General features: G+C 38.4%; 1 protein-coding gene across 2 annotated transcripts in view; it reads left to right on the top strand.

The window, feature by feature from the left end:
- IFT57 (intraflagellar transport 57) overlaps window positions 1–26,305 on the top strand; it is a 57,010-nt gene that overhangs the window by 19,018 nt on the left and 11,687 nt on the right. For both annotated transcript variants that reach the window (XM_062207672.1, XM_062207680.1), the window contains exon 6: window positions 9,182–9,304. In XM_062207672.1, coding sequence (XP_062063656.1) covers window positions 9,182–9,304 — 123 coding nt within the window. The remainder of the gene's footprint in view (window positions 1–9,181; window positions 9,305–26,305) is intronic.

Below are 26,305 nucleotides of genomic sequence, written 5' to 3'. Positions count from 1 at the left end.
AGAATGTTCTTCCTGAGGATTTTTATTTCAATCACTATCACTGGACTGGAACAGTAAATTACACACAGTAGACAATATATATTTGTTGGATGAATAAATGAGATCTTTGCATCTTGCTTTTAACTCCTCTTTGCCTCTTCTCTGTCCTGGAAGACAAAGTTCACATTCCTTAATTAAATCTTTTCACAATGTACTTGACTCTTGCTCCCTAGAATTCACCTTTGTAAGTCCTGGTCTCTCCTCATTCTGATCTTCACAAGCTATATCCATACATATTTCAATATTTTGTTTATGCTCTTTTCCTCACTGTAAACATTTACCATGTCTTCTCTCTGTCTGTATCCCATACATCTGGTCAATTTAGATCCTATCACACTGTTAAAACATACTTCTCTTATGGCCGGCGCCGTGGCTCAATAGGCTAATCCTCCGCCCAGCGGCACCGGCACACCAGGTTCTAATCTGGGTCGGGTCGCCGGATTCTGTCCCAGTTGCCCCTCTTCCAGGCCAGCTCTCTGCTATGGCCCAGGAGTGCAGTGGAGGATGGCCCAAGTGCTTGGTCCCTGCAGGAGGAAACACCTGGCTCCTGCCTTCAGATCAGCGCAGTGCACCGGCCGCAGCGGACTAGCTGCGGCAGCCATTGGAGGGTGAACCAACGGCAAAGGAAGACCTTTCTCTCTGTCTCTCTCTCACTGTCCACTCTGCCTGTCAAAAATAAATAAATAAATAAAACATACTTTCTCATTCAAACTCAAAGTATTTATCACTTGGACCAGCTAGCTTTAGGAAGTTAATCAAAAATATTTTTATCTGCTTACTGAAAAATTTTTACTCCCATGAAAAGTGAAATATGTTCCTTTAAAAAATGAAATTACAAAAAATAATAGAGAGTTTATATGAGATATAAACATTATATTTCTCTATTCATAAGTTTCCTGAAGTTATTTAAGATGGTAACATTTGGGGGAATCTGGATGATGACTATATGGGAATCCTTTATGACATTTGTGTAGTTATTTACAAGTCTGAAATAAAAGTATGATACTGACAAAAATGGATTAATGATTTTAGAGTCCATAAAATAATCCAAGTATGTAATGATATTAGTCCGGGAATCAATGCAAATCAATGGAAGAAACTGAACAAATCAGTTACATGATGTGATAACAAGCTATCTATGTGGGAAAAAGCTGGATTCCTTCCTCTTTTTTTTTTTTTGTTAAAGATTTATTTATTCATTTGAAAGTCAGAATTGCACAGTGAAAGGAGAGGCAGAAAGAGAGAGGTCTTCCATCCGCTGGTTTACTCCCCAGTTGGCTGCATCGGCCGGAGCTGTGCCGAACTGAAGCCAGGAGCCAGGAGCTCCTTCTAGATCTCCCACATGGGTGCAGGGTCCAAGGACTTGGGCCATCTTCTACTGCTTTCCCAGGCCATAGAGCTGGATCGGAAGTGGAGCAGCGGGAACTCGAACCGGCGCCTATATGGGATGCCGGCACTGGAGGCAGTGGCTTCATCCGCTATGCCATAGTGCCAGCCCCACTCATTTGTTATGTCCAAGTAAACATCATATAGATCAACAATTTTAAAATAAGGCGGCCTGCGCCATGGCTTAACAGGCTAATCCTCCACCTTGTGGCGCCAGCACACCGGGTTCTAGTCTGGGTCGGGGCGCCGGATTCTATCCCGGTTGCCCCTGTTCCAGGCCAGCTCTCTGCTATGGCCTGGGAAGGCAGTGGAGGATGGCCCAAGTGCTTGGGCCCTGCACCCGCATGGGAGACCAGGAGAAGCACCTGGCTCCTGGCTTCAGATCAGTGAGATGCGCCAGCCGCAGCGGCCATTGGAGGGTGAACCAACGGCAAAAAGGAAGACCTTTCTCTCTGTCTCTCTCTATCCACTCTGCCCGTCCAAAAAAAAAAAAAAAAAAAAGCATAAATAAAAAGACATGATAATGCATAACAAGAGAATCAAAAGCATAAAATAAAAATGCTTGTTACTCTGAATGTATAAATAGTAATGCTGTGTATTATGGGCACTTGGAAAAGGGAACAAAATGAAGTTAAAAGATAGGTGGTAATACTGGAGGAAAATATGTATACTGTATATAACAAAGTGCTGATAGGAGACATCTGATAAATGTTGTAGAGCTTGTTCTCTAAAGTAACACTGTCTGCACCTGCCACTTACTGATGATAAAACATTGGAAAAGTTACTTATTTCTCTGTATTTCAAATTTCTCACTTATAAAAATGTGAAGAAGACTCCCTGCTTCATGGCATCATTACTGGGCATTTAACCCATATGTGAATGCATCTGGGACCATGTTTGGCATATAATAATGCTCCATGTAAAATATGTTAGGGGCTAAGCATAGTAAACTTGCACTGGGACAGCCCTTTCTATGTATCATTTAATCCTCACGTGATCCTTTATGATGAGGAAGGTTCTATTATTGTCCTCGTCGTACGTATAGGGACCCTGAAATTTAGTGAGGTTAAGTTTAACTTGACTGACAGCTAATATATGATGTAGGTAGAATTTCAGTAAAGGTGTGATTCCAGACCCATCCTGTTAATATTAACATACTATTGTGACTCAAGACAACTTAATTACTTGCCCTTGTCTCTTGGAATGATTTAATCTTAGTAGTTGAACTTTCAAGTCTCTCTCATTAGGTATAGAAATTGGGCTCTTCAAATGAATTTGAGTACTAGTATTTTCATGAGACTGTTATTTTATATATATTTATATATGCATACACATACATGTACACACACATACATATATGTATATATTTACATAACAGTCTTCTGCAGATGCTTAAGTATTCTATTATTACTTAGGAGAAGAAATTATCCACTGGCAGAAGATTCTGAGCAGGCTATTAACACTGCATAGTTAATCCTTGAACTGACTTTGATGTTATGCCATATTATTTGAACCTAAATTTACTTTAGGGAATGGTTGACTGTTATCTTCAGTTCTTCCTTTGGCAATCTTAGGTTCAGATCTCATCTCTTAGGTTTTTCCTTTTATCTAGGACCAATTACTCCAGTTAACTGGCCTCAGTCTCCTCATAATAGGCCATAAACTCTTTGCAGGCAAGAATTAAAACCTTTTATCTTTCCACAGTAGGCATAGTGCCTTGATTCTTACCTTTAACGCTGTAGGAACTTAACAAATGGTTTATTGGTTAAATTAATTATAAATGAGACTTCTAGATAGCTTGTGTCTTATTGAGCTTCTAATTGTTTCTTCAGCAGCAGTAACTGGAAAATGCAATTTCCCAAGAGCTATGCTTTATCTTAGTTAATGTTTTTTCAGAGTAGGACTTTGTCATGATGATATAAAATTTTGATTAAACAAAAACTAGTTTATTTCTTTTTTACTAATAGCTCTATATAAAATACCATTTGCTCAGTAGAAAAAACAATTGGGAAAACAAAGTTGTCTCCAAGTGTTATAACCAAGGCACAGTACAGTGTTTTAAAAATTATTTATACTTCATATGTAGGGCTTGCACAGTTAATGTATCCACTCACTAGGCATTAAGAAATTTTGAGTGAGACATAAGGCCATGAAATTGATGCACAAACATGTAAGTGGAAAGAGACTCCATAGTTTAAATAAGTTAATGCTGCTCTACTAAGTCTAATGTTCTCTTTTTGCCATTTCTTTATTTAGGAATTAAGCCATTACTACCTGTACATTAATTATAACCCAAGAGTGAAGGAAAATTTTTTACCTCTACCTTAAATCATTTTAGGACATGAGGAGTAGTAAACTAGCAAATCATTGTTACTGGAGAAATCGCAGGGTTCTTGTCTTCGCACAAGAAAGAATTCAGGCGTGAGACATAGAGTAGTGGGAGGTAAAATAGCAAGGTTTATTAGGGAAGGGATATCCATAAGAACGGATGGGCACCTCTCCAGACAGGACCTGGGAGAGAGTGCAGTTGCCCGGATTGGGGGGCGGGGGGGAAGGAGCAAGGTTACATGTTGAGTGGAAAGATTACACCTGGCCGGACCAGGCGGGCAGCTCAGCAGAGAGGCAGAGGGCTGAGTGCGCAGTCGGGTTGAGGCCAGGGGTTTTTAAGGAGATGGGTCTCTGTCTTCACACATCTCCTCCTGAAACAAAGGATTTTATGGCTGTAAATATTAAGAAGCTCCTATCTGAGTTTTCCTTTGAAGGTATCAGGAGGAAGCCTAGCTGGCGCCATCCTGGGTTCAGAGGAAGGGTGAGCAGGAACCCCTAGAGAATCGAGATCCAGAGCAGGGTGTTTGAAATGCAGATACTGGGCTGCATCTGGGAGATTGTGGAAGATTTGTCAGGCAGAAGGGGTGGGGACCTCCACCTGGCAGGTTATCAGGTAGAAGGGGGCAGGGCAGGATGCAAAGGCCAGGCTGCCCCTGAAACATTATCGGAATGACTTTGAGATGCAGATGCATATGCTGGACATAGATGTCTTCTCTTTAGGCCTTTGTCACACACACATAAGCTCATAACTGACTTCCTACCTAACATCATTACTTAAGAGAACCAAATGGACTGGCGCCACAGCTCACTTGGCTAATCCTCTGCCTGTGGCACCGGCACCCCAGGTTCTAGTCCTGGTTGGGGCACCGGATTTTGTCCCGGTTGCTCTTCTTCCAGTCCTGCTCTCTACTGTGGCCCGGGAAGGCAGTGGAGGATAGCCCAAGTGCTTGGGCCCTGCACCCGCAAGGGAGACCGGGAGGAAGCACCTGGCTCCTGGCTTCAGCGCACCAGCCATAGTGGCCATTTGGGGGGTAAACCAACAGAAGGAAGACCTTTCTCTCTGTCTCTCTCACTGTCTAACTCTGCCTGTCAAAAAAAGAACCAAATGATAAGCTAGCAAGGTTAGAAGTAACTTACTAAATGGTCCAATATAAAAACAAATAGCTTGTGCCCTGGGATATCCTACTGTAGTGTTTGATTTTCATGTACTCTGCTAACCCACATTCTGGGCCTTATGCAGATAGAGTCACTGCATTTCCATTAGCCTTTGTGAAAACTGCCCTTCCTTAGGCAGCAAAGGATGGCCCAAGGGCTTGGGCCCCTGTACCCACCTGGGAGACCTGGAGGAAGCTCCTGGCTCCTGACTTCAGACCAGCCCAGCTTTGGCCATGGCATCCATTTGGAGAGTGAACCAGCAGTTAGAAGATCTCTCTCTCTCTCTCTCTCTCTCTCTCTCTCTCTGCTTCTCCTCCTCTGTCTCTAACTCTGCCTTTCAAATAAATAAATAAATCTTAAAAAAAAAAAATGAAAGACAATTGCCCTCCCTTGAGTAAAGACATTTAAGTATGTCATTCACAACCTGAACAGGCCTACATCCAAGCCTGAAGAAAGTGTTGTGGTTTCATATCCTCTCTGACCTTAGGTGATTCTGAACTTCATATTCTTGTAAGGTGGGCAAGAAAGATGAGTAGGAATGAAGGAATGGGGTCAGAACACACCTAGTCTGGTATTTAATTTTTTTTCTTTAAATGCATTTGAGAGCCAGATAGACAAAGACAAACACAGAATGGCAGAGAGCCGCTATCCACTGATTTACCCCTCAAATGCCACAAGGGCTACGATTGAGCCAGGCCAAAGCCCAGAACCAGGACCTCAATCCAGGTCCTCAATCCAGGGTGGCACAAACCCAATTCATTGAGCCATCACCACTGTCTCCCAAGGCCCACATTAGCAGGAAGCTGGAATTGTGAGTGAAGCTGGCACTGAAATACAAATACTCTGGGGCAGGCGCCGTGGCTCACTTGGCTAATCCTCTGCCTGCAGTTCCAGCATCCCATATGGCCGCCAGTTCTAGTCCTGGCTGCCCCTCTTCCAGTCCAGCTCTCTGCTGTGGCCCGGAAAGGCAGTGGAGGATGGCCCAAGGGCTCGGGCCCCTGCACCTGCATGGGAAACCAGGAGGAAGCACCTGACTCCTGGCTTTGGATTGGTGCAGTGGCCATTTTGGGGGTGAACCAATGGAAGGAAGACCTTTCTGTCTCTCTCTTTCTCACTGTTTATAACTCTACCTGTCAAATAAGAAAAAAAATAAATAATACAGATACTCTGACATGAGAAGCAAGCACCCTAACCTGTGGCTTAACCATGAGCCTGAATGCCTATCTCCGTGGCTTTGAGATTTAATCAACAACATTCCTACTGCCATTCACCCAAATGGTGGCTCCTTAAATCAAGCTTATTTTTAATCAGGCACCAGAGCATCTACATTTTATTAAGATTCATGCCAAGCTATTGCTGAGAGAATATGACCTCCTGATATAGCCTAGCTCTAAGGGACTGAGATGTGAAGACCCTTCATCCTGGCAAGAACAAATTTGTTCATACACCCATACAAATAAACCCCAATATCAGAGCTCACATGGCACTACCTGCATCCACCTGACCCTCAGTCCCACTAGTCTACCCTGTTTGGTATGGAAAATAGGCTGATCAGAATTGGATTTCCTTAGAATCCAAGTCAGATACCCAGACATGCTGGGCTCATCCAAGCATATGTACATTATGGGACCTGGTATAGATTTATATGTGGAATCTTCCCCATTATTGTAGGCTTCAATAGGGAGGGCCAGTGTCACTTTTCCTGCTGTCATGCTTATTCTCATGTACCTTCACACATGTCTACTTTGAGTGCTATGCCGGCCTCCCCCAGCTATCGTGTTCTTGCACAACCCTGGATTTAATTTATATGGAAGTTTACAGCATTCTTTTAAGTACTTGGAATAGTACAGTGTTTCTATATTTACATAAGTACCTTAATGTCTCAAATACAATCTTAAAGGTTTTTATATTTTAATTCTCCACATTTAAATGAATGCTTATACCTTTTATATTTCTGTTTTTTTTTAAATGGAATGTATCCGTAGACTCAGACCACATATTATAATATATAAAAATATGTATTATTAGTCATCTCAAATAGTGAGGTCTGAAATAAAAAGTCCCCTGAATTTAAGAGCAAAAAGCAATAAGTCCTCCTTTTAAAGCTCTATAGTAAGTTGAGGTTTCTGTAGGTCTACAGTGCCACAAAGTCTCAGGAGTAAGTTCAAAACCCCCAAAAGACCTCAAGTTCCCTCAGAAATACAAACCACAACATAAAGTAATCTTCTACTTAGTGTTATACTGGATTGGAAAAACTAATCTCATGAACTCTCATTTAATAAATGTCTTTTATGCTGGCTCTGTGGCTCACTTGGCTAATCCTCCACCTGCGGCGCCAGCACCCTGGGTTCTAGTCCCGGTTGGGGTGCCAGATTCTGTCCCGGTTGCTCCTCTTCCAGTTCAGCTCTCTGCTGTGGCTCGGGAAGGCAGTGGATGATGGCCCAAGTACTTAGGCCCTGCACCCGCATGGGAAACCAGGAGGAAGCACCTGGCTCCTGGCTTCAGATTGGCGCAGCGTGCCAGCCGTAGCAGCCATTTGGGGGGTGAACCAACAGAAGGAAGACCTTTCTCTCTGTCTCTCTCTTTCTCACTGTCTAACTCTGCCTGTTAAAAAAAAAAAAAAAAAAAAAAGAAAAAGAAATGTCTTTTATGTAATGAATTCTCATTGAGAATGCAATTTCACCATGAGGCTTACATAATATTTTATTTTTATAGCCTTTTATTTAAATTTTGTATTATGGAGCTTTTCACACATATACAAAATGAAGGAGAATAAGCTAATAAACCCTTAGGTAATATTGCCTGTTATATTATTATTATTCTGTCAATCATATGTTACCCAAAGTCACCCTCTTTTCTTCTTTGCACTATAATTTTTAAGGTAAATTCTATATATCATGTCCCTTCACCTGTAAATATTTCAACTTTTATCTTTAATGTATAAGGACATTTAATACATAACTACCATGCTAAATCTTTAAACTTTAATAATTAATATCTAATACTTTCCCGTATTCACATTTCTCTGTCTCAAAATTATCTTTATACAAATTGTTCATGTTAGAATCCATATAAAGTTCATGTATTGTATTTGGCTATTTATGCCTCTTGGATCTCTGTTTTCTTTTTTTAAAATTATTTTTTATTGGAGAGGTAGAGACAGAGAAAGAGGCTAACAGACAAACAGAGAGAGTGAGCTCCTAACCTCTGGTTCACTCCCCCAATGTCTATAACATCTAGGACTGAGTTGGGGCCATACCCAAGAGATAGGAATGTGATCCAGGCTTCTCAAAGGAATGGTATGAACCTAGATACTTGAGCCATCGCACTATTTCTTATAGTCTGTGTAGGCAGGAAACTGGAGTCAGGAGAGCCAAGAATTGAACCCCAGGTGTTCTGATGTAGGTAGGATTCAGGCATCTTACCTGTTAGCTAAATGCTTGCTTCTGTTTATTTAGTTCTATTTATTTCTATGCAAATACTTATTCTTTTTATAGATTTGCTTATAATTTATCATGGATGTTTACATGGGGAAATTGCTACCAAATGAAGGCCTTAGGCTTTTAAATTATTTATACATTCTTTACATTTTCAGATCCACACATACTTAATTTTGAAATGTAAAGGACTGGTTAAAAAAAGCTTCCTGTTGTGGTTCAAAAATAGTCATGAGTTGATCTTATTACTCAAGGGCAAAAACCAAATTCAGAAATTTTGTTTCCACTTGATTTGGATTCAAGTATGTCCATATTACATTTTTAAGCTGAATTGTAGCTTAATGTACTCAAAGTATCATCTTAATTACAAACACAAAATGTGTAAATAATCATCCCTTCTGAGACTTTTTCTTTTTTGCCCTTGGGATTTGGGATTTGTATTCTATATTTAATACTTTCAAACTAAGATAATGTATATTTACCAAATATGAGTATTTGTATTTCTTCTACTGTTTATCAGTTAACATATATAAGTGGCTTGTCCATTTGCTAGTATTCCCATTGAGTTCAATCTGAAATCTCAAAAACATTGTTCTTTGTAAAAATAGTTGAATCATGTTTTTGCTTCTTTTTTTAAATACTTCTTCTGCTATTCTACCAGGTTGATGCATTATTTTCTTTCACCATGGGTAGGAACACAGAAAAGAATGTCTACTGTGACTGCAATTTTAACACAACCATCCTTGATTTAAATTGTGCTGTACTGCTAAAATGCCTCAAAATTTTACCATTTCTTTTTATAAACTCTCAATCTTGTGATATCTTTCCTTTCTTAGGACATGAACGAGTCTGCCAAACAAGAAGCTATTTTGGAATCCACAACAGATGCTGCAGAATGGAGTCTAGAAGTTGAACGCGTACTACCACAACTAAAAGTCACAATTAGGACTGACAATAAGGTATGGAAGAGAAGATACATTTTGTTCAAAAAATATTTTATAAAGTCAAGATACTACCAATTGTACAAATGATTTAAAGAATGTGGTGGAATTCCATTTCCAGCATTTTATCTTAATAGGGATTTAACAAATTGCTGAATGAATAAATAATATAATACGGTCCAAAGAAGCTAAGAATGAATCTTTGAAAGAATGATTTGGAATAAGTATATCCCTGGGATTGAGTGGTATTTTACCAATGAATTTCAACATATTTTCTTGGAAATTATGTTTGGTTTAAGTGAATAGGAACTCTGTGACTATACCAGAGCTGATCAGAATTAAAAAATTGTTTAGAATTCTACTGGATGGCAAAACAGAGGACAGCCTAGATGTGGTCTTAGATGATCTGTTCAGTACATATGATTAAAAGTTAAGCATTAAAAAAAAATCAAGAAATCATTTGTAATAAAATTTAGGGTTTAGACTAGATGAATTGGCCAATTTTATCATTTCTGCTCTTATAACTACAGCTTTGTAAGTAATGACTTTATTTTTTTAAAGACCTTTTTTTTTTTAATTTTTTTTTTTAATTAAACTTTTATTTAATGAATATAAATTTCCAAAGTACAGCTTATGGGTTACAATGGCTTCCCCCCTCCCATAACTTCCCTCCCGCCCGCTACCCTCCCCTTTCCCGCTCCCTTTCCCCTTCCATTCATGTAAAGATTCATTTTCAATTCTCTTTGTATACAGAAGATCAGTTTAGTATATATTAGGTAAAGATTTCAACTTTTTGCCCATATAGCAACATCAAGTGAAAAAACTACCATTGGATTACTAATTATAGCATTATTTATTTGAAACACAGATTTACAGAGAGGTAGAGGCAGAAAGAGAAAGGGAGAGAGAGAAGTATCTACCCACTGCTTCATTCCCCAGATGGCCGCAATGGCCAGAGCTGCACAAATCCGAAGCTAGGAGCCAGGAGCTTCTTCCAGGTATCCCACATGGGTGCAGCAGCCCAAGCACTTTGGGCCATCTTCTACTGCTTTCCCAGGCCATAGCAGAGAGCTGGATCGGAAGTGGAGCAGCTGGGACTAGAACCTACACCTCTATGGGATGCCAGCCCTGCAGGTGTTGGCTTTACGTGCTTCACCATAGTGCCGGTCCCTAAATAATGACTTTAGAATAAGGTAAAAGGTGAATGTCTAGACAACAGAATTCTCATAAATAGTATGATCTTTACGAAAGGGGCTACAGAGACATCTAGTCTCTGAAGAAACTGAAGGAGCATTTTTATCCTCAGAGGCTAGACATAAGCCCCCAGTATCATAGGGCAAGTTTCTAGTAAGCTTAGATTCTGTGTGATCTTGTGTTTGCCCTTAAAGTAGATGCTCTACAAAGATTGCTGTTTTCAGGGTATGTTGGAAGGTAATTGATTTTTAGAATGTCTCTGGCTGATAGAACTATATCCCAGAACAGGTAAGAAGTAAACTAGGCTCCTGGATAAGAACAAATAAGAACAACAGAGGTCTGACTAGACTGTGAACAATTGTGGAACAAATTCGTGTAAAGTAATTGACATATCCTGCAACCTGTTTACCTTAGATTTACGCAGTCATTATGGAGGACACCTGTAACTTGATTACACTGCAATTGAATTCTTTGCAAATCTTTCCTATGTAAATATATTTAATAAGAATGCCTTCACTAATCAAATCTCTGATGGAAACTTTAGTATGCAAAAATGGGATTTTTTTCTGCAAAAATAAAATTTCTGATTCTTTGTTTTTTGTCAGAACTAATTCTCTTCATAAAATTAATGATCACCATTGTGGTTCTAGTTAGAATGACATGTTAAAATAATTTTGTAGCTGGGAACTCTCAAAGTACAGCTTAATCCCAAAACGAAGCAAGTTTAATTTGTTTACTTTCAAGCTAAGTGAACTCTTGAAGTCAAACATCTTATTTAGAACCTAATATTTTTTTTTCTTCTAAGCACAACTATTAATTTGCACTCCATGGAAATAACTTAATAAAGGAAGAATCTAAATGTAACTTCTAACATGTACTGTTTTATAAAATTAGCTACAGGTCAAATTCTATAACACACCAACATTACAGTCATCAAAATTGTAGGTTCTTATAAAATCAATGTTCTCCTGATTTGGGGAAGAATTAACTAGTTGAAAGTTGGACGCTCACGCTCAGCATTAAAAAAAAAAAAAAAAAGACTATGCCAAATTAAATCTACCATCAAATTTTATAGGTAGCATTCCAAAATAGCAGATATAGTTCTATTTCTCAGTGTTTTTTAGAACATGTGGATATCATTTTGAAACTTAAATTTTTGTGGTAACACATAGTGGCTTAAAGTCATATTTGATTCCTTTTTCAGAATTCTTTTCTAGATCATTTGGTCTTGGTTCCCAGTATTCACAAACCTTTCTTTGCTTTAAGTCTTTCAGATATACCAAAGGGGAAACACAGCTTTAGGGTCAATTATTTTTTTAGCATACCTAAGAAAAATGAAATTATACATTGGTTTTAGAAAGTAACAGACTTATTAACAGAAATTTTTCTTATTTCTCAGAAATATGAATAAGATAATCTGGTTACATATGAAGTTTCATCTCATAGATTCAAAATTCTCCTCTTTTAGAAGAGATTGACTACAGTACCTAGTAGATCCCATTCTTTCTCCAAATCTGACTGTACCAAAACCAAAACCTTAGGCAAGCATCTGGCAAAGTCATCAAGTTGCTGCTTGGGACACCTGCATCCCATATGGTAATGTTTGGTTCAAGTCCTGGCTACTCTGTTTCTGATCTAGCACCCTGGGAGGCAACAGATCATGCTCAAGTACTTAGATCACTGCCACCTTTGTAGGAGATCCGGATTGAGTTCCAGGTTCCTGGCTTTGGCCGGCATAGCCCTGGTTGTTGTGATAATTTTGGGAGTGAACCAGTGGATGGAAAATTTCTCTCTCTCTCTCTCTCTCTCTCTCTCTGTCTCTCTCTCTCTCTCTCTCTCTCTGTGTGTGTGTATGTATGTACCTTTCAGATAAAATGAAAATTAATTTTAAAAAGGCCCTCTTTCCTTTTGTCCAAAACAGTAATGTTTCACTCAATGTGGCTTTTTAGAACATATAAAGATTTCAGTTTTGTGTTTGAAGGGGGAAACAAAAGAATTATTTTGGGATCCATGACTTTTACTGGTCACCGTTGAATTAATTTTTTTATTTATTTATTTGAAAGGCATTATTACATAGAGGCAGAAAGAGATAGAGAGAGAGGTTTTTAATCCACTGGTTCATTTCCCATATGGCTGCAACAGCTGGAGCTGGGCCAATCCGAAGCCAGAAGCTGCTTCTGGGTCTCCCAGGTCATAAGACAGAGCTGACTTGGAAGTGAAGCAACCAGGACTCAAACCAGCACCCATAGGGGATGCTGGCTCTGCAGATTGTGGCTTTACCCGCTACACCACAGCGCTGCCCCTGGACCAATTTTTAATTGGCTTAGATATGTGGTAGATAAGTAATAAAGAGCCTCCATTATTTAAATGCATTTAAATTTTTCAAATGACTTCCATTAGGAGTTTTGGGTCCTGTATCAGATACTTGTTCTGCTTTTCTTCTCTCACAAATTAGCTTATGTCTTCTATGTTTCCTAGCAACAAAGCTCCAAAAAGGTAAATCTCCTTTTCTGTCCTTTTTATAATGTATATCCTTTGATAATACTCTTTATATACCAATATTTATACTTTCCATAATATTACAATTAGGGCTTTATTACTAAATTAGCTTATTCCTAGTTGTCTGGTACCACTTGCTACTGTTGCCAATTCTCAAAGAATTCAAACTAATTTTAATATTAGCTTCAATAAAATAGAATTAGGAAAATTAACATGATGCCAAAAATAGAAATAATATGCTCCACAAGTGAAGATAAAGAAGTTTTGTTGTATACTCATTGAATGGACTTTATTAGTAGTTCCCTTTTTAGCATTAGTTATAGAAAATGCTCCTAATAATTACTTCTAGGGTAATTAAATACCAAGAGACCAATTCAGATCTGCCCTACATTGGAATAATGTGTCTAAAGACACAGAGGCTCTGCCAATAGAGTCCATAAATTCAGCCAAATCCTAGGTCATGCCACTCTAATAATGCTTAAGTTATAACCAAATGTGTACAGCTCAGGAATCAGCTCATTAAGATGCCTAAATCAGAGTAGATGTTGCTGCCTAAAATGAAGGGCAGTATTGGAACACTGTAGCACTATAGCTTGTGTTTGTTGTGCCTTTTCTCTTACCCTTTTCTCTTCTGCTGAGCTTCTCTGTATTTTTCATTTCTCTTTATTAGGCCCAATAATCGTGCACACCAGTGTTACACAATTGCCTTGGAGAAACTTAAAGCCAAGCTAGAGCAAATAACATTTGTGATTATATTCAGACTAGATTTAGCTCAGTAAATAGTTAAGAATTATACTAATTTCTGAGTCTTTTTGAAATACAATTTTTTAATTATAAAAATAATATGGAAGCATTGTTTGATGGAAGAAGTGGTAGGCAGTGTTCTGTGAGCTAAAAACTAGAAATCGCACATTTCACCCTATTTTCAGTTCCTAATGCATTGAGCCAAATTTTAGAAGTTTACTGGAACTGTGGTAACCATAAAGATCCAGAAAAGATGGAACCTATTTCACACTCTGTCTCTTGGCTCCCGCTGTTCATATTAGCTCCACTTTTTAACTGTAACCCAGGCCAAACTATTTTACCCCTCTATTAATCCTTTTCCTCATCTACAAAATGAAACTGATTGTTTTACCTCACAAAGTTGTTGTAAAGTACCAAAAAACAGTATCTGTCATGTAGTTAACATATCACAAATGTTAATTATTGTTTTCTTTCTTTTTTTTTTTTTATTTTTGACAGGCAGAGTGGACAGTGAGAGAGAGAGACAGAGAGAAAGGTCTTCCTTTTGCCGTTGGTTCACCCTCCAATGGCCGCCGCGGTAGCACGCTGCAGCCGGCGCACCGCGCTGTTCCGATGGCAGGAGCCAGGTGCTTCTCCTGGTCTCCCATGGGGTGCAGAGCCCAAACACTTGGGCCATCCTCCACTGCACTCCCTGGCCACAGCAGAGAGCTGGCCTGGAAGAGGGGCAACCGGGACAGGATCGGTGCCCCAACCGGGACTAGAACCCGGTGTGCCGGCGCCGCAAGGCGGAGGATTAGCCTGTTGAGCCACGGCGCCGGCCAATTATTGTTTTCTTACAATATTACTGAGTTCTATCATAGCCCTTTTATATTGGATGCCTATTCAGTATTCAGAAAGAATTTACAAAAAATTTGTACTAACATTTCCTTCATTAAGGAATATTTATGAATATCAGCCTTATATCCCTACATGTGGGTATGATCAGTTTTATATAAACTTGATAAATTTTTCCAATTTTTCCCAATATGTGTATTATAATAATATGATAACAGTAAGAACTTATATTTACTAAGTGTTTACTGTGTGCTAAGCACTGTTCTCAGCATTTCTCTTGTATTAACTCAATTTAATGCTTTCCACCACTCTGAGATACAAGTACTTTTTATTTCAAAGAAAAAACCTAAAAACAAAGAAATATCTTGTAACTGTTTTGCCTTTCTAAGTGAGAGTTACTGTATTTTAGCTGATGCTATAATTTGAACATTTGTTTCCTAAACCATGTAGACATTTAATACCCAAAATCATAAGTTCATAATGCTGAGCAGGTAGAAACTTGGCATTTAAAGAGTGGGCCTACTGGGAGGTTCTTTGGTCATTGGGGGTTGCCCTTGGAGGGTCGTTATGAAACAGTTGGTTATAAAAGCTGAGTTGGGCCTACCTACTCACACTCTACTTCCTGACTTGCCATTCGATTGTTCCTCCATATATGCTCTGCCATGTGCTGTCTCTACCTCACCAAATGGCTGAATCTGAATCAGAGGACCTACCCAGTCTTGGATTATGAACCTTTAAAACTGTGACCCAAAATAAATGTCTTTCCTGCATAAATAGCTTCTCTCAGTTATTTGTTATAGTGATGAAAAGCTAATTCAGCTGACAACTCAAGTTTCAACCTAAACGACTTGAAATAATATAGCATACTGGTTAAAAGCACAAATTTTGAACCCAGGTTGCTTGAGTAAGAATCCTGGCTTTAACATTTATTGAACCCTAGGTGCAAATTACTCAACCACCCTGAATAACTTAGTTTTCTCATCTGTAAAACTGGGTTTATTATAATAGTTTTCAAATAATTTTTAATGGATTAAATAAATTAACATCTCCAAAGCACTTAGGGTGGTGCCAGAAGAATAACTTACTGTTGGCCATTATTTCTATTTGCTTTTATTTATATAGTTGAGATTTATACCTCTTTTTAAAAATATTACATCATGAGTATTTCTACATGTCATTAACAGTTATAAACCACAACTTTAATGGATTCTTTAAAAAAAAAATTTTTTTTAAAGGCTGAAAGATTCAGAGAGTGAGTGAGCTCCCATTCGCTGGTTAACTCCCCAAATGCCCATGACAGGCCAAAGCTGGGAACTCAATCCAGGTCACCCACATGGGTGATTGGAATCCAATTACTTGAGGCATAAGCCCCTGCCTCCTAGGATCTGCATTATCAGGAGCCAGAGCTAAGGAATCACACCCAGACACTCTGATGTGGGTTGCAGGCATCTTAACTGATAGGCTAAATGCCTACCCACTCTGTAGTTCTTGACAGTTACTCCAGCTGCATATCAGGTGGCACAGATGGCTTGGGCAAGTTCAACAGATGGGAGTAAAACCAGAAGGTGTAGGATCCAGATGAAGAGATGGCAGTGATGTGGGCACACATATCATAGTTGTCCTCAGTCACCCAGGTTCATTGTCTCATATACAACAAAGAATGAAGACTTGGACACTGAGAGGTAAGCAAATGGTGAAGCAAGGTTCTATTGAAGTGAACACAAAAAGCTCTTGAAGCCAAGTAACTCAGCGAAAGGGACCTCCTGAAACAGGCCTTATTGAAAGGAGCAGAGAGAAGACTTAAGGGAAAGCTGCCAGCCGGGGCTTTTCTCAGCAAGAAAAAACAGCCGTTGAAACAAAGTGATCTGGGAGTGGAAAGTTTGTACAGGGCCCTTTAAGAAAATTGTTCCTCATGCTGTGAACTCTTGCTGCCTTCTGATCTCCCATTCCTACAGTCTGCCAGCAGAGGTATCTCCAGCCCCAATTTTCTTTAGATTGCAAGGTTTTGTTTTGTTTTGTTTTGTTTTTTATTTAGTAAATATAAACTTCCAAAGTACAGTTTATGGATTACAGTGGCTTCCCCCACATAATTTCCCTCCCACTCACACCCCTCCCATCTCCCGCTCCCTCTCCCATTCCATTCACATCAAGATTCATTTTCAATTATCTTTATATACAGAAGATTGATTTAGTATATATTAAGTAAAGATTGCATCAGTTTGCACCCACACAGAAACACAAAGTGTAAAATACTGTTTCAGTACTAGTTATAGCATTACTTCACATTGGACAACACATTAAGGACAGATCCCACATGAGAAGTAAGTACACAGTGACTCCTGTTGTTGACTTAACAATTTGACACTCTTGTTTATGGCATCAGGAATCTCCCTAGGCTCTAGTCATGAGTTGCCAAAGCTATGGAAGCCTTTTGAGTTCACCGACTTCCATATTATTCCAACAGGGTCATAGTCAAAGTAGAAGTTCTCTCCTCCCTTCAGAGAAAGGTACCTCCTTCTTTGATGGCCCCATTCTTTCCACTGGGATCTCACTTGCAGAGACCTTTCATTTAGGTCTTCTTTTTTTTTTCCCAGAGTGTCTTGGCTTTCCATGCCTAAAATACTCTCATGGGCTTTCAGCCAGATCCGAATGCTTAAGGGCTGATTCTGAGGCCAGAGTGTTGTTTAGGACATCTGCCATTCTATGAGTCTGCTGTGTATCCCACTTCCCATGATGGATCGTTTTTTCCCTTTTTGATTCTATCAGTTAAGTATTAGCAGACACTAGTCTTGTTTATGTGATCCCTTTGACTCTTAAACTCTTAACCATTTTCTACCTAAGTTTAATGTAACCTAACCTAAGCTTTCTCCTACCTATATCAGTAGGAGAGAATCATACAAGGGCTGGAGGTTAGAACATGGGCTAGTATAAAGACCATAAGGTCTCAGAGCACAGACCAGTAATAGCAAGGCAATAATCATGCCAGTGAATCATTTTAGAGAAAGAAGTGGTTGTCGAAGATGGAAATCCAATTGAAAGGGAAAACATGGAGAGCAGGAAGCAGAAATGAAGATTAAATTCAAAACTATATTTAAAAAATTTCTGTAGTTACTCATTGCTGCAAAAATGTACCGTTGCTGCCAATGCTGTGGTGTAACAGGTAAAGCCACTGCCTGCAGTGCCGGTATCCCATATGGGTGCCGATATGAGTACTGGCTGCTCCACTTCTGATCTAGCTCTTGCTATGATCTGGGAAAGCAGTAGAAGATGGCCCAAGTCCTTGGGTCCCTTCACCCGTGTGGGAGACCCAGAAGAAGCTCCAGGCTCCTGGCTTCAGATTGACATGGCACCGGCCATTGCGATCATTTAGGGAGTAAACCAGTGGATGAAAGACCTTTCTATCTGCCTCTGCCTCTCTGTAACTCTGCCTTTCAAATAAATAAATAAAGCTTTTTTAAAAAAAAAGCGTACAATCAAACCAACCTTTACATTGTAGTTGCCATTACCTTTATCAGCTTCTGTCAGAGATTCTCTTCTAGGGTATTTTATGGCTATTATTGAAGTAATATTTTCATACATGATTAACAGGTTTAAAATTTTATTGGAAATGGAGAGAGAGGGTGTATATATTTTCTATCTACCTCTCATTTACCGATTTACTTCCCAAATGCCTGCAACAGCCAGGGTTGGACCACACCAAAACCAGCAGCCTAGAGCTCAAGCCAGGTCTCTCATGTGGGTGTCATGCACTTAGCTACCTAAGTCATTGCCTGCCATCTCCCCAGGTATGCAACATTGGAGACCAAAATCAGGAGCAGAGCTGGAACTCAAAACCCAAAAGTGTCTGCCAACAATATTTGATACAGACATCCCAAGTAGCATCTTCACAACTATCCTAAATGCCCGCTGCAATTAAAAGTGTTTCATTTCTATAGCAGTGCATGTGTGTGTATTTTAGTTGAATCAGTTGATAATTGCTGAGTTGAATATAAGAGTAGTGGAAGTTGAGCTGCCAAAGAATTCTGTAAGTCTCATATTTCAAGGGAAATACAAAATGTAGATGCATATTCATATAGATTTTTCCCTTTCTGTATGTTTGATGAATTTCTAGAAAATACCTTTTCTTGAGAAAAATTATTCACTCTTCTTGAGTTTTCTCTTTAGTATAAAAAGCAAACCCATATTTGATTTTATTTCAATAAATGGATGCCACTCAAGAACAATAAAAGGCTATTTATGCAGAACTTGCTAGAGCAAAGGAGTCAGCCACCATTGCTTGCATATGGCAGAGGCTAAAAGGCAGGCATAGGAATCCAAAAGATTTTTATGAATAACTAAAGCAATTTTTAAACATCAAAAACAAAGCTGGAGGCATCACAAAACCAGACTTCATGACATTCTACAGGGCAGTTATAATCAAAACAACCTGGAATTGGCACAGAAATAGACATGTAGACCAATGGAACAGGATAGAAACCCAAGAAATTAATACATACTTCTACAACAACTGATCTTTGACAGATGAGCTGAAATCAGTCCGTGGAGAAAGGACAATCTCTTCAACAAATGATACTGGGGAAATTGGATCTACACATGCACAAATATGAAACAAGACCCCTACCTTACACCTTATACAAAAATCAAATCAAAATGGATCAAGGATCTATTAAATCTATGACCTGATACCATCAAGTTACTTGAGGAAAACATTTGGGAAACTCTGTAAAACATTGGCATAGGCTTCTTGGAAAAGGCAATAAAGACAAAAATAGACAAATGGGATTATACCAAGCCTAGAAGCTTTTGCAGTGCAAAGGAAACATTCAATAAAGTGAAGAGACAACCTACAGAATGGGAGAAAATATTTGGAAAGTACATAACGTTGATATCTATAAAGAGCTCAAGAAACTCAACAATGAAATAAACAACCAGTTAACAAATGGGCGAAGGACATGACCAGGCAATTTTCAAAGGATGACATACAAATGACAACAGACACAAGAAAAAATGCTCAGGATTACTAGCCATCAGAGAAATGGAAATAAAAACCACAGTGAGGTATCACCTCACCCCAGTTAGAATGGCTATTATCTGAAAATCAAAAACAATAAATGCTGGCAAGGATGTGGGGGGAAAGGTACTCTTAATCCACTATTCTTGGTATATAATCTAGTATAACCATAATGGAAAACAGTATCAAAATTCCTCAGAGATAAATCTGCCATAGGACCCAGCCATCCCACTGCTGGGAAATTATCCAAATGAAATGAAATCAGCATATGAAAGAGTTATATGTACCCCCATGTTTATTGCAGCTGAAGTTACAATAACTGGGGCGGGTACTGTGTGCCCCAGCAGGTTAATGCCCTGGCCTGAAGTGCTGGCATCCCATATGGGCACTGGTTCGAGACTCACGTGCTGCAGTTCCCATCTAGCTCTCTGCTATGGCCTGCGAAAGCAGTGGAAGATGGCCCAAGTCCTTGGGTCCCTGCACCCGCGTGGAAGACCTGGAAGAAACTCCTGGCTCCTGGCTTTGGATCGGTGCAGCTCCGGCCATTGCTACCAATTGGGGAGTGAACCATCGGATGGAAGACCTCTCTCTCTCTCTCTCTCTTTCTGCCTCTCCTCTCTCTGTGTAACTCTTTCAAGTAAATAAATAAAATCTTTTTTAAAAAAAGAAATTACAATAACTAGGATATGAAATCAACCTTAATGTCCATCAACTGATGACTGAATAAAGAAAATGTGGTATATATACACTGTGGAATGCTACTTGGCCGTTAAAAAAAAGAAAGAAGTCCTGTCTTTTACAACAAAATGGATGCAACTGGAAGCCCTTATACTTAGTGAAATAAGCCAGTCTGAAAAAGACAAATATCATATATTTTCTCTGATATGTGGCAGTTAATATAGAATACCAAAAAATCTATAGGAATGAAATGGTCATTTTGGGATAGGGTTGTCCTTTTTAGGCCTAGTTTATACTCATGTGGAACTGTAGTCTTCCTGTTTTTTATTTAATGAATATTATGATTAGTGGTGAATTAAGCCTATGAATATAGAGTGGATTAAAATTATGTCTTTGCAAAAATAATGAAGAGAGGGGAGAGAAGGAGTAGAACTGGGGCAGAGTGCAAGGGAGTGAAGAAAGTGTGGTTATCTTCTTGGAACTATACCTATGGAATGCATAAAATCTCTTCTCTGTATTAATTTTAAAACTTTTTAAAAGATGTTATGGCTAGAAATCTGGAGGTGGCTTTTAAAGCAGAAGCAGGGCAGCCTATGTAACTGGCGGAGGTGGGGGGCATCAATGTTTGGCTTGGTCTGATTGATCCTAAGTCAGAAGTAGGAGATACGCCAAACTGAGGAAGGTGGAACCATTGATTAAGTCCTAGGTGTTTGGAACTGATTGCTACAGGGAATACAGTTTGGTTTGCTGAATTAGTTTCTGCAAATTGTGGGTCAGAGTTTCTTTATATTGTCTGGCCATTGTCTTTTGTCCATTTTTATATTCAGACTCTGAACTTCATATATTGATCCAAAGAAAAATGGCTTCTTAAAATAGACCTGTTAGTCTTGATCAGGAGAATTTTGAATCAAAGGTTTTGTTTTTTAACCACAGGAGTAACCATGTAAATATTAATATGTATTCCTGTTACCCAGAAATAAGGAAGAGCAGCAAGTGTGAAATCAGCTTTCAACTAAACCTCACAGAGGCCTTTTTCTTCAATTATGCAGTACTTATTCCTAAAAGATTATACATTATAATGATTTAATATTAGGTACTTAATGCAATGAACAAATGTTCTAACATGCTTTAATGCCCTGTGGATATCATAATTAAAATTTTGATTAATGGCTTAAGTAGATTTTTTTTCCAAATTATAATTAAATGTTTCTTGCTTTGTTGTTTTAAAGATAGTTGGGTAGGTACCCCATTCCACCAAAATGTCTTTAGTAATTATATAAATCATCAGGTTCATTACAAGGAATTTAGATGAAGAGATTATTTTTAAAGGCTTTGAAAGTATTACAGCATGTCTTTCTAATTGTTGCAAACCTTTAGTTCACTGAATTGCATTTTTACATTCTTTTTTTTTTTTTTTTTTTTTTTTAATTAAACTTTTATTTAATGAATATAAATTTCCAAAGTATAGCTTATGGGTTACAATGGCTTCCCCCCTCCCATAACTTCCCTCCCGCCCACTACCCTCCCCTTTCCCGCTCCCTTTCCCCTTCCATTCATGTAAAGATTCATTTTCAATTCTCTTTGTATACAGAAGATCAGTTTAGTATATATTAGGTAAAGATTTCAACTTTTTGCCCATATAGCAACATCAAGTGAAAAAACTACCATTGGATTACTAATTATAGCATTAAATAGCAATGTACAGCACATTAAAGACAGAGATCCTACATAATTTTTTTTTTCAAATTATTTTTACATTCTTACCTCTTCCTAAGTAGCTGACTTTCTCAAGGTACAACTGTAAAAGGAACCTTAACCTTTACATTTCAACTCCAAGCAATTCGATTTTGTTTTAACATAAATAAGCTTTAGAGGTGTTGCCTTGGGTAATTCACAGCAGGGAACCTTTTGTAAAGAGTCATTGTGCTAAGGATGGAATCATTGCAATAGTCTTGAGCCCTTGGGCTCTCTAGTCACTGTAAGAGCTAAAACTAAAGAGAGGAGAAAGGCCTTCATTAATCAGCAAATGGAATTCCATTTAAATGAACCCAGAGGGACCACAGAATTGCTGTATTTGGTATAAGTCTCTTCAAATTGGAAGCCAAATCATGCATATAGGTACAATGCTAGACAGTCTACATCAGGAAGCAAAAGGGGGCATTTTTCTCATTCCAAAGCAGTGGAGAGAGTAACTTACTTTGACCTTCTGCCATCATTGTGTTTGGACGCAGTATAGGGGAGTGCTTATAAAATTTAGCTTCTTTAAATATTTCTGGTCTTTAGTGATTTATAAATTTCAGTTTGGGAATAAAAAGCATTTCTTAAGACTTACACTCTGGTTTTTGGACAGGATATATGAATAAGATTCTTCTATGAGCAAAAAGGTATAATATTCAGCAATGTATTTTATGTATATAACAGTCATTAAAATGAGATTCTGTCTGTTTTTTGAATAATGGAGAAACTACATTTATAATTTCTATAGGTTTTCTGATAGACAGGCCTTCTATTGAGAAATGTTCACATAATTTAAAGGAAAAATAAGGTACCATATTTAAAAAAAAAAAAAAGCTTTTACAATTACCAGTAACAAATGTAAATACAGGTGGCAATAAGTTGGTCTCCATGTGGCTCTATGTAGGAGTAATAGCTCCAATTACTGTCACAAATGTTTGTAATTGTATCTATTGCTGCCAAACAATAAATGTTTTTTAATATAGTAAGGCCATAAATGTACATGCTGCTGTTGTTTAAACAAATACAATTTTCTGCAAATTTATCCTTGAAACACCTGCTATAATCAGAAAGAGGTGAATGCTATCAAAATAAACTGCCTTAATTAAGTAGACACACATACATTTTTAGAGCAGCCTGCATGATTACTCAACTGCCACATCGTTTCAGAGCATGAGAGAAATACTCACTGATGGACCTTTACTGACAAGCTTTCCTCAGAGGAGACTGCACTGCACCAAACAGAAGATTGTTTCGGGTTGTTGTATTATTTTTAAGCAAGATGTTATTTTGTGGATTTAAATTTGTATTTTCCAGTTCCTCCATTTTTTTCTTTTCTGCATGTAGGTCATGACAGTTATCATGGTTGTGTGAAAGAAAACTGGGCTTAAATTATACTTGCAAAAATACAGCAAAAGGGTGGAGAACAACCCCACCATCCTTAAGCAACTGGAAAAAATTCCTAGCTGATTCTGTCACAGTCTTGTTGAACATTCAGGATATTCTGTTTAAAGATAGTTAATGATTCCTTGCTTCCTGTTTTCCCTGAGTGTAATAAATGTTTCAGCTGGATGGGGGGAAAGATTTCATTTATCACAAGTTGAAATAGGAGAATGAGTGTTTTTGCTTCAGAGATTACCATCAGCCATAACTAGAGAGCATCAATAGTGGTAGCCAGATTTTAAGTAAATAACCAATAAAAATGGCATGTTATGTAAATATTGCAGAGGGAACTTACTAACGCTTCACTGCTAATATACTTCAAATAGACATTTGTGATTGAGAACAGTGAATTAATACACATTGATTATAATTAAAATGTCTAGACTGCCTTAATATTTCATTATTGCAAAGTATGATTTAATGTTTCCTTTAAATTACTTAATATAAAGCATGAATTGAAGCAGAAACCATTTGTCTTATGGACTTTTCTACAAAATGTACTTTTTGTTGGCCTGACTTACTTTCTAACCAACTGTATTGGAGTAGTTTTATCACTGTTTTATTAAAAGTTTCTTTTTTAGATAAATGTCACCTCCATGGTTTTTATCCCATTGTATTTGAATCTGTTTCCTTACATCAAGATAACATTGTGTGATTTCTGGATTCTTCAAATATGCAGGAGATGACTATTACTGCTTTTTGTTGGGGGGAGGTTTCTTGGGGTTACAGGAGTATCAGTATGAACTATGAGTTTTGATTAGTAAATTCCTAAAGGTAGTAGGGATTGCCAAATTCATCTGATCCAGTTCTCCGCTGAGGTTACTGTCCATCCTCTGGAATAATTAAACTCTGATCTGGTCTATGTCTGTTCCTGCATTCTCAGAGAGGCAAATTGCACTTCCTGCTTGCCTTGACAAATGTCTTCAATGGGCTTGCAGCTCCTGAAAGCCTGGAAACCCTCACTGAGAAAGTGTGCATGGCCATATAGAAGGGGTGTGAGTGGCGTAAGCATGAATAATAGATCTGATTTAAGATATGTAAACTCTTTGTTAGCAGATGGTAGTCACTAGAAATAACCTCTGAGCACAACTAAGAAATGTTATTTAACTAACAAGGTATTTTATTTAGAGATCAGAATATCAAAGGTTTAAGGATAAAGGAAAGAGAAAGTATAATCTAGCAGTTGAGGAGGCACCAGACTGATGTCTCAAGTGCTGTGGTTCTCCCATGTGAGGGCAGTTCAAGGTTTTTAAGGAATTCAGAAAGGGAAGCTGTGCTGGGAGGACATGACTAACAGTACATTGGGGTCCAGGGGTAAACACCAAACATGGAAACTGGTTTTGGGTTTGATAAACGGATTTTTTTTATAAATCTCAAACGTCAGTGCAGTTTCTTGACAAACATGCTGAAAGAGAATTCATGGCTTAATTGTAACATGGGTGAAATGCACATTTTTCATGGGTGAGTAGCTGCAAAATATTATTTGGCTGGAATCTGAAACAGGCAAAGTATTGTGTTAAGAGGTTCTAGTGTTTCATTAAGCATAATGAGGCCTCCTATTCTCCTATGTGTATGACTAGTAAGGTTTGTTGTGACGTTAGTCACCTGCACCAAAAATCACCCTATTTAGTTACCTGTACCTCATTATACTCTGTTACAATAGATCTCCAGTTATAATCAGTTTCAAGTAGGTGTGAGAATACCAATGATTGTTGTGATATCCTTGCTTACCTACTACACACACGATTTTAGTTTTCTCCACAATGAGAAGAAACTCTAGAAAGCAGAAACTTCCCTGAGGAAACACAGATTTCCAGCAATCATGATTATTCGCAAAACTCACTGCAACAGATATGCCACAGCATACACCACACATGCATACACAACTCGTCTTAAGTTGTATATTTAGTTCTTTGAACATCTAAAAAGAAAAATCATGCTTTCACACCACAAGGGTATGCTACACAAGATTTTAAGCTTCTGGCAATGGAAGAAAAATGTCACATTTAAAAATTCAGGAAAGCCACATTTTGTAATTATCCTGCAACCTGGTGGGCATTTTTCATTAAGAAAGTAATTCAATTTCATGAAAAAGTTATTTAATCGAATAGACCTTCTCACTCATTTTCTGTCTCATATACACACGCGCAAGTGCTCACACATGCCAATACACACACAAATGTGAGCAGTGGTGAAGCTGAAGCATTTGACAATGAAAAGGAGCTTGCAAATCTGCTTGTGCAGAAAAAGAATACAGATAATGTTTCTCAGAGAAGGTAGTGTTCTCTGTGGAAGAGGGAAATTCGCTGCTTTATATCCTTCCAGAAAGCATGATAAATTATAGACTTGTCTTAGAAATATTTGCTTCAGTGAACATAGATAGACATCTGCAGCTTCTTCGATCAAGCAATCTCCCCTCCTCCTTTCACTTATTTTGCTGTCATATTTGCAAAGAATTCTGTCCTTGACCATGGATGAGTTTTTAAACATACCACAGGAACATCTGTATTCCACTTTGAAGTCTTGAGGCTGGTCACTTTGGGACTAGCTCACACTTGGCTCTGCCTCCTTATCACTGTACCTACAGTTAAAATTTTAATAATGTGTCTTACTGACCATCCAAGCAAGGGCTTGCTGTTCAGCCACAGAAAGTGTGGACGGTAGCAGCCTCCAGCAATGCACTCCTTCGGAAGCAAAGAACTCCTAATGCCAGGTCTCGTCCTTCTGAGGTAGCCTGCAGGTTGGCATATGTGAGTTATTTCCAGTTTGGGACTGCGGTGAATGATGCTGCCATGAAAATTCTTCTACGTATTTTTAGGTCAACGTATGTACACATTTTTATTGGAGTTTCCACTATGAGTAGAATTGCTAAGTTGTGGTGT

Source organism: Lepus europaeus, chromosome 2, assembly GCF_033115175.1.
Source record: "Lepus europaeus isolate LE1 chromosome 2, mLepTim1.pri, whole genome shotgun sequence".
Classification (NCBI taxonomy): domain Eukaryota; kingdom Metazoa; phylum Chordata; class Mammalia; order Lagomorpha; family Leporidae; genus Lepus; species Lepus europaeus.
This window is presented reverse-complemented; position numbering and strand designations above follow the sequence as displayed.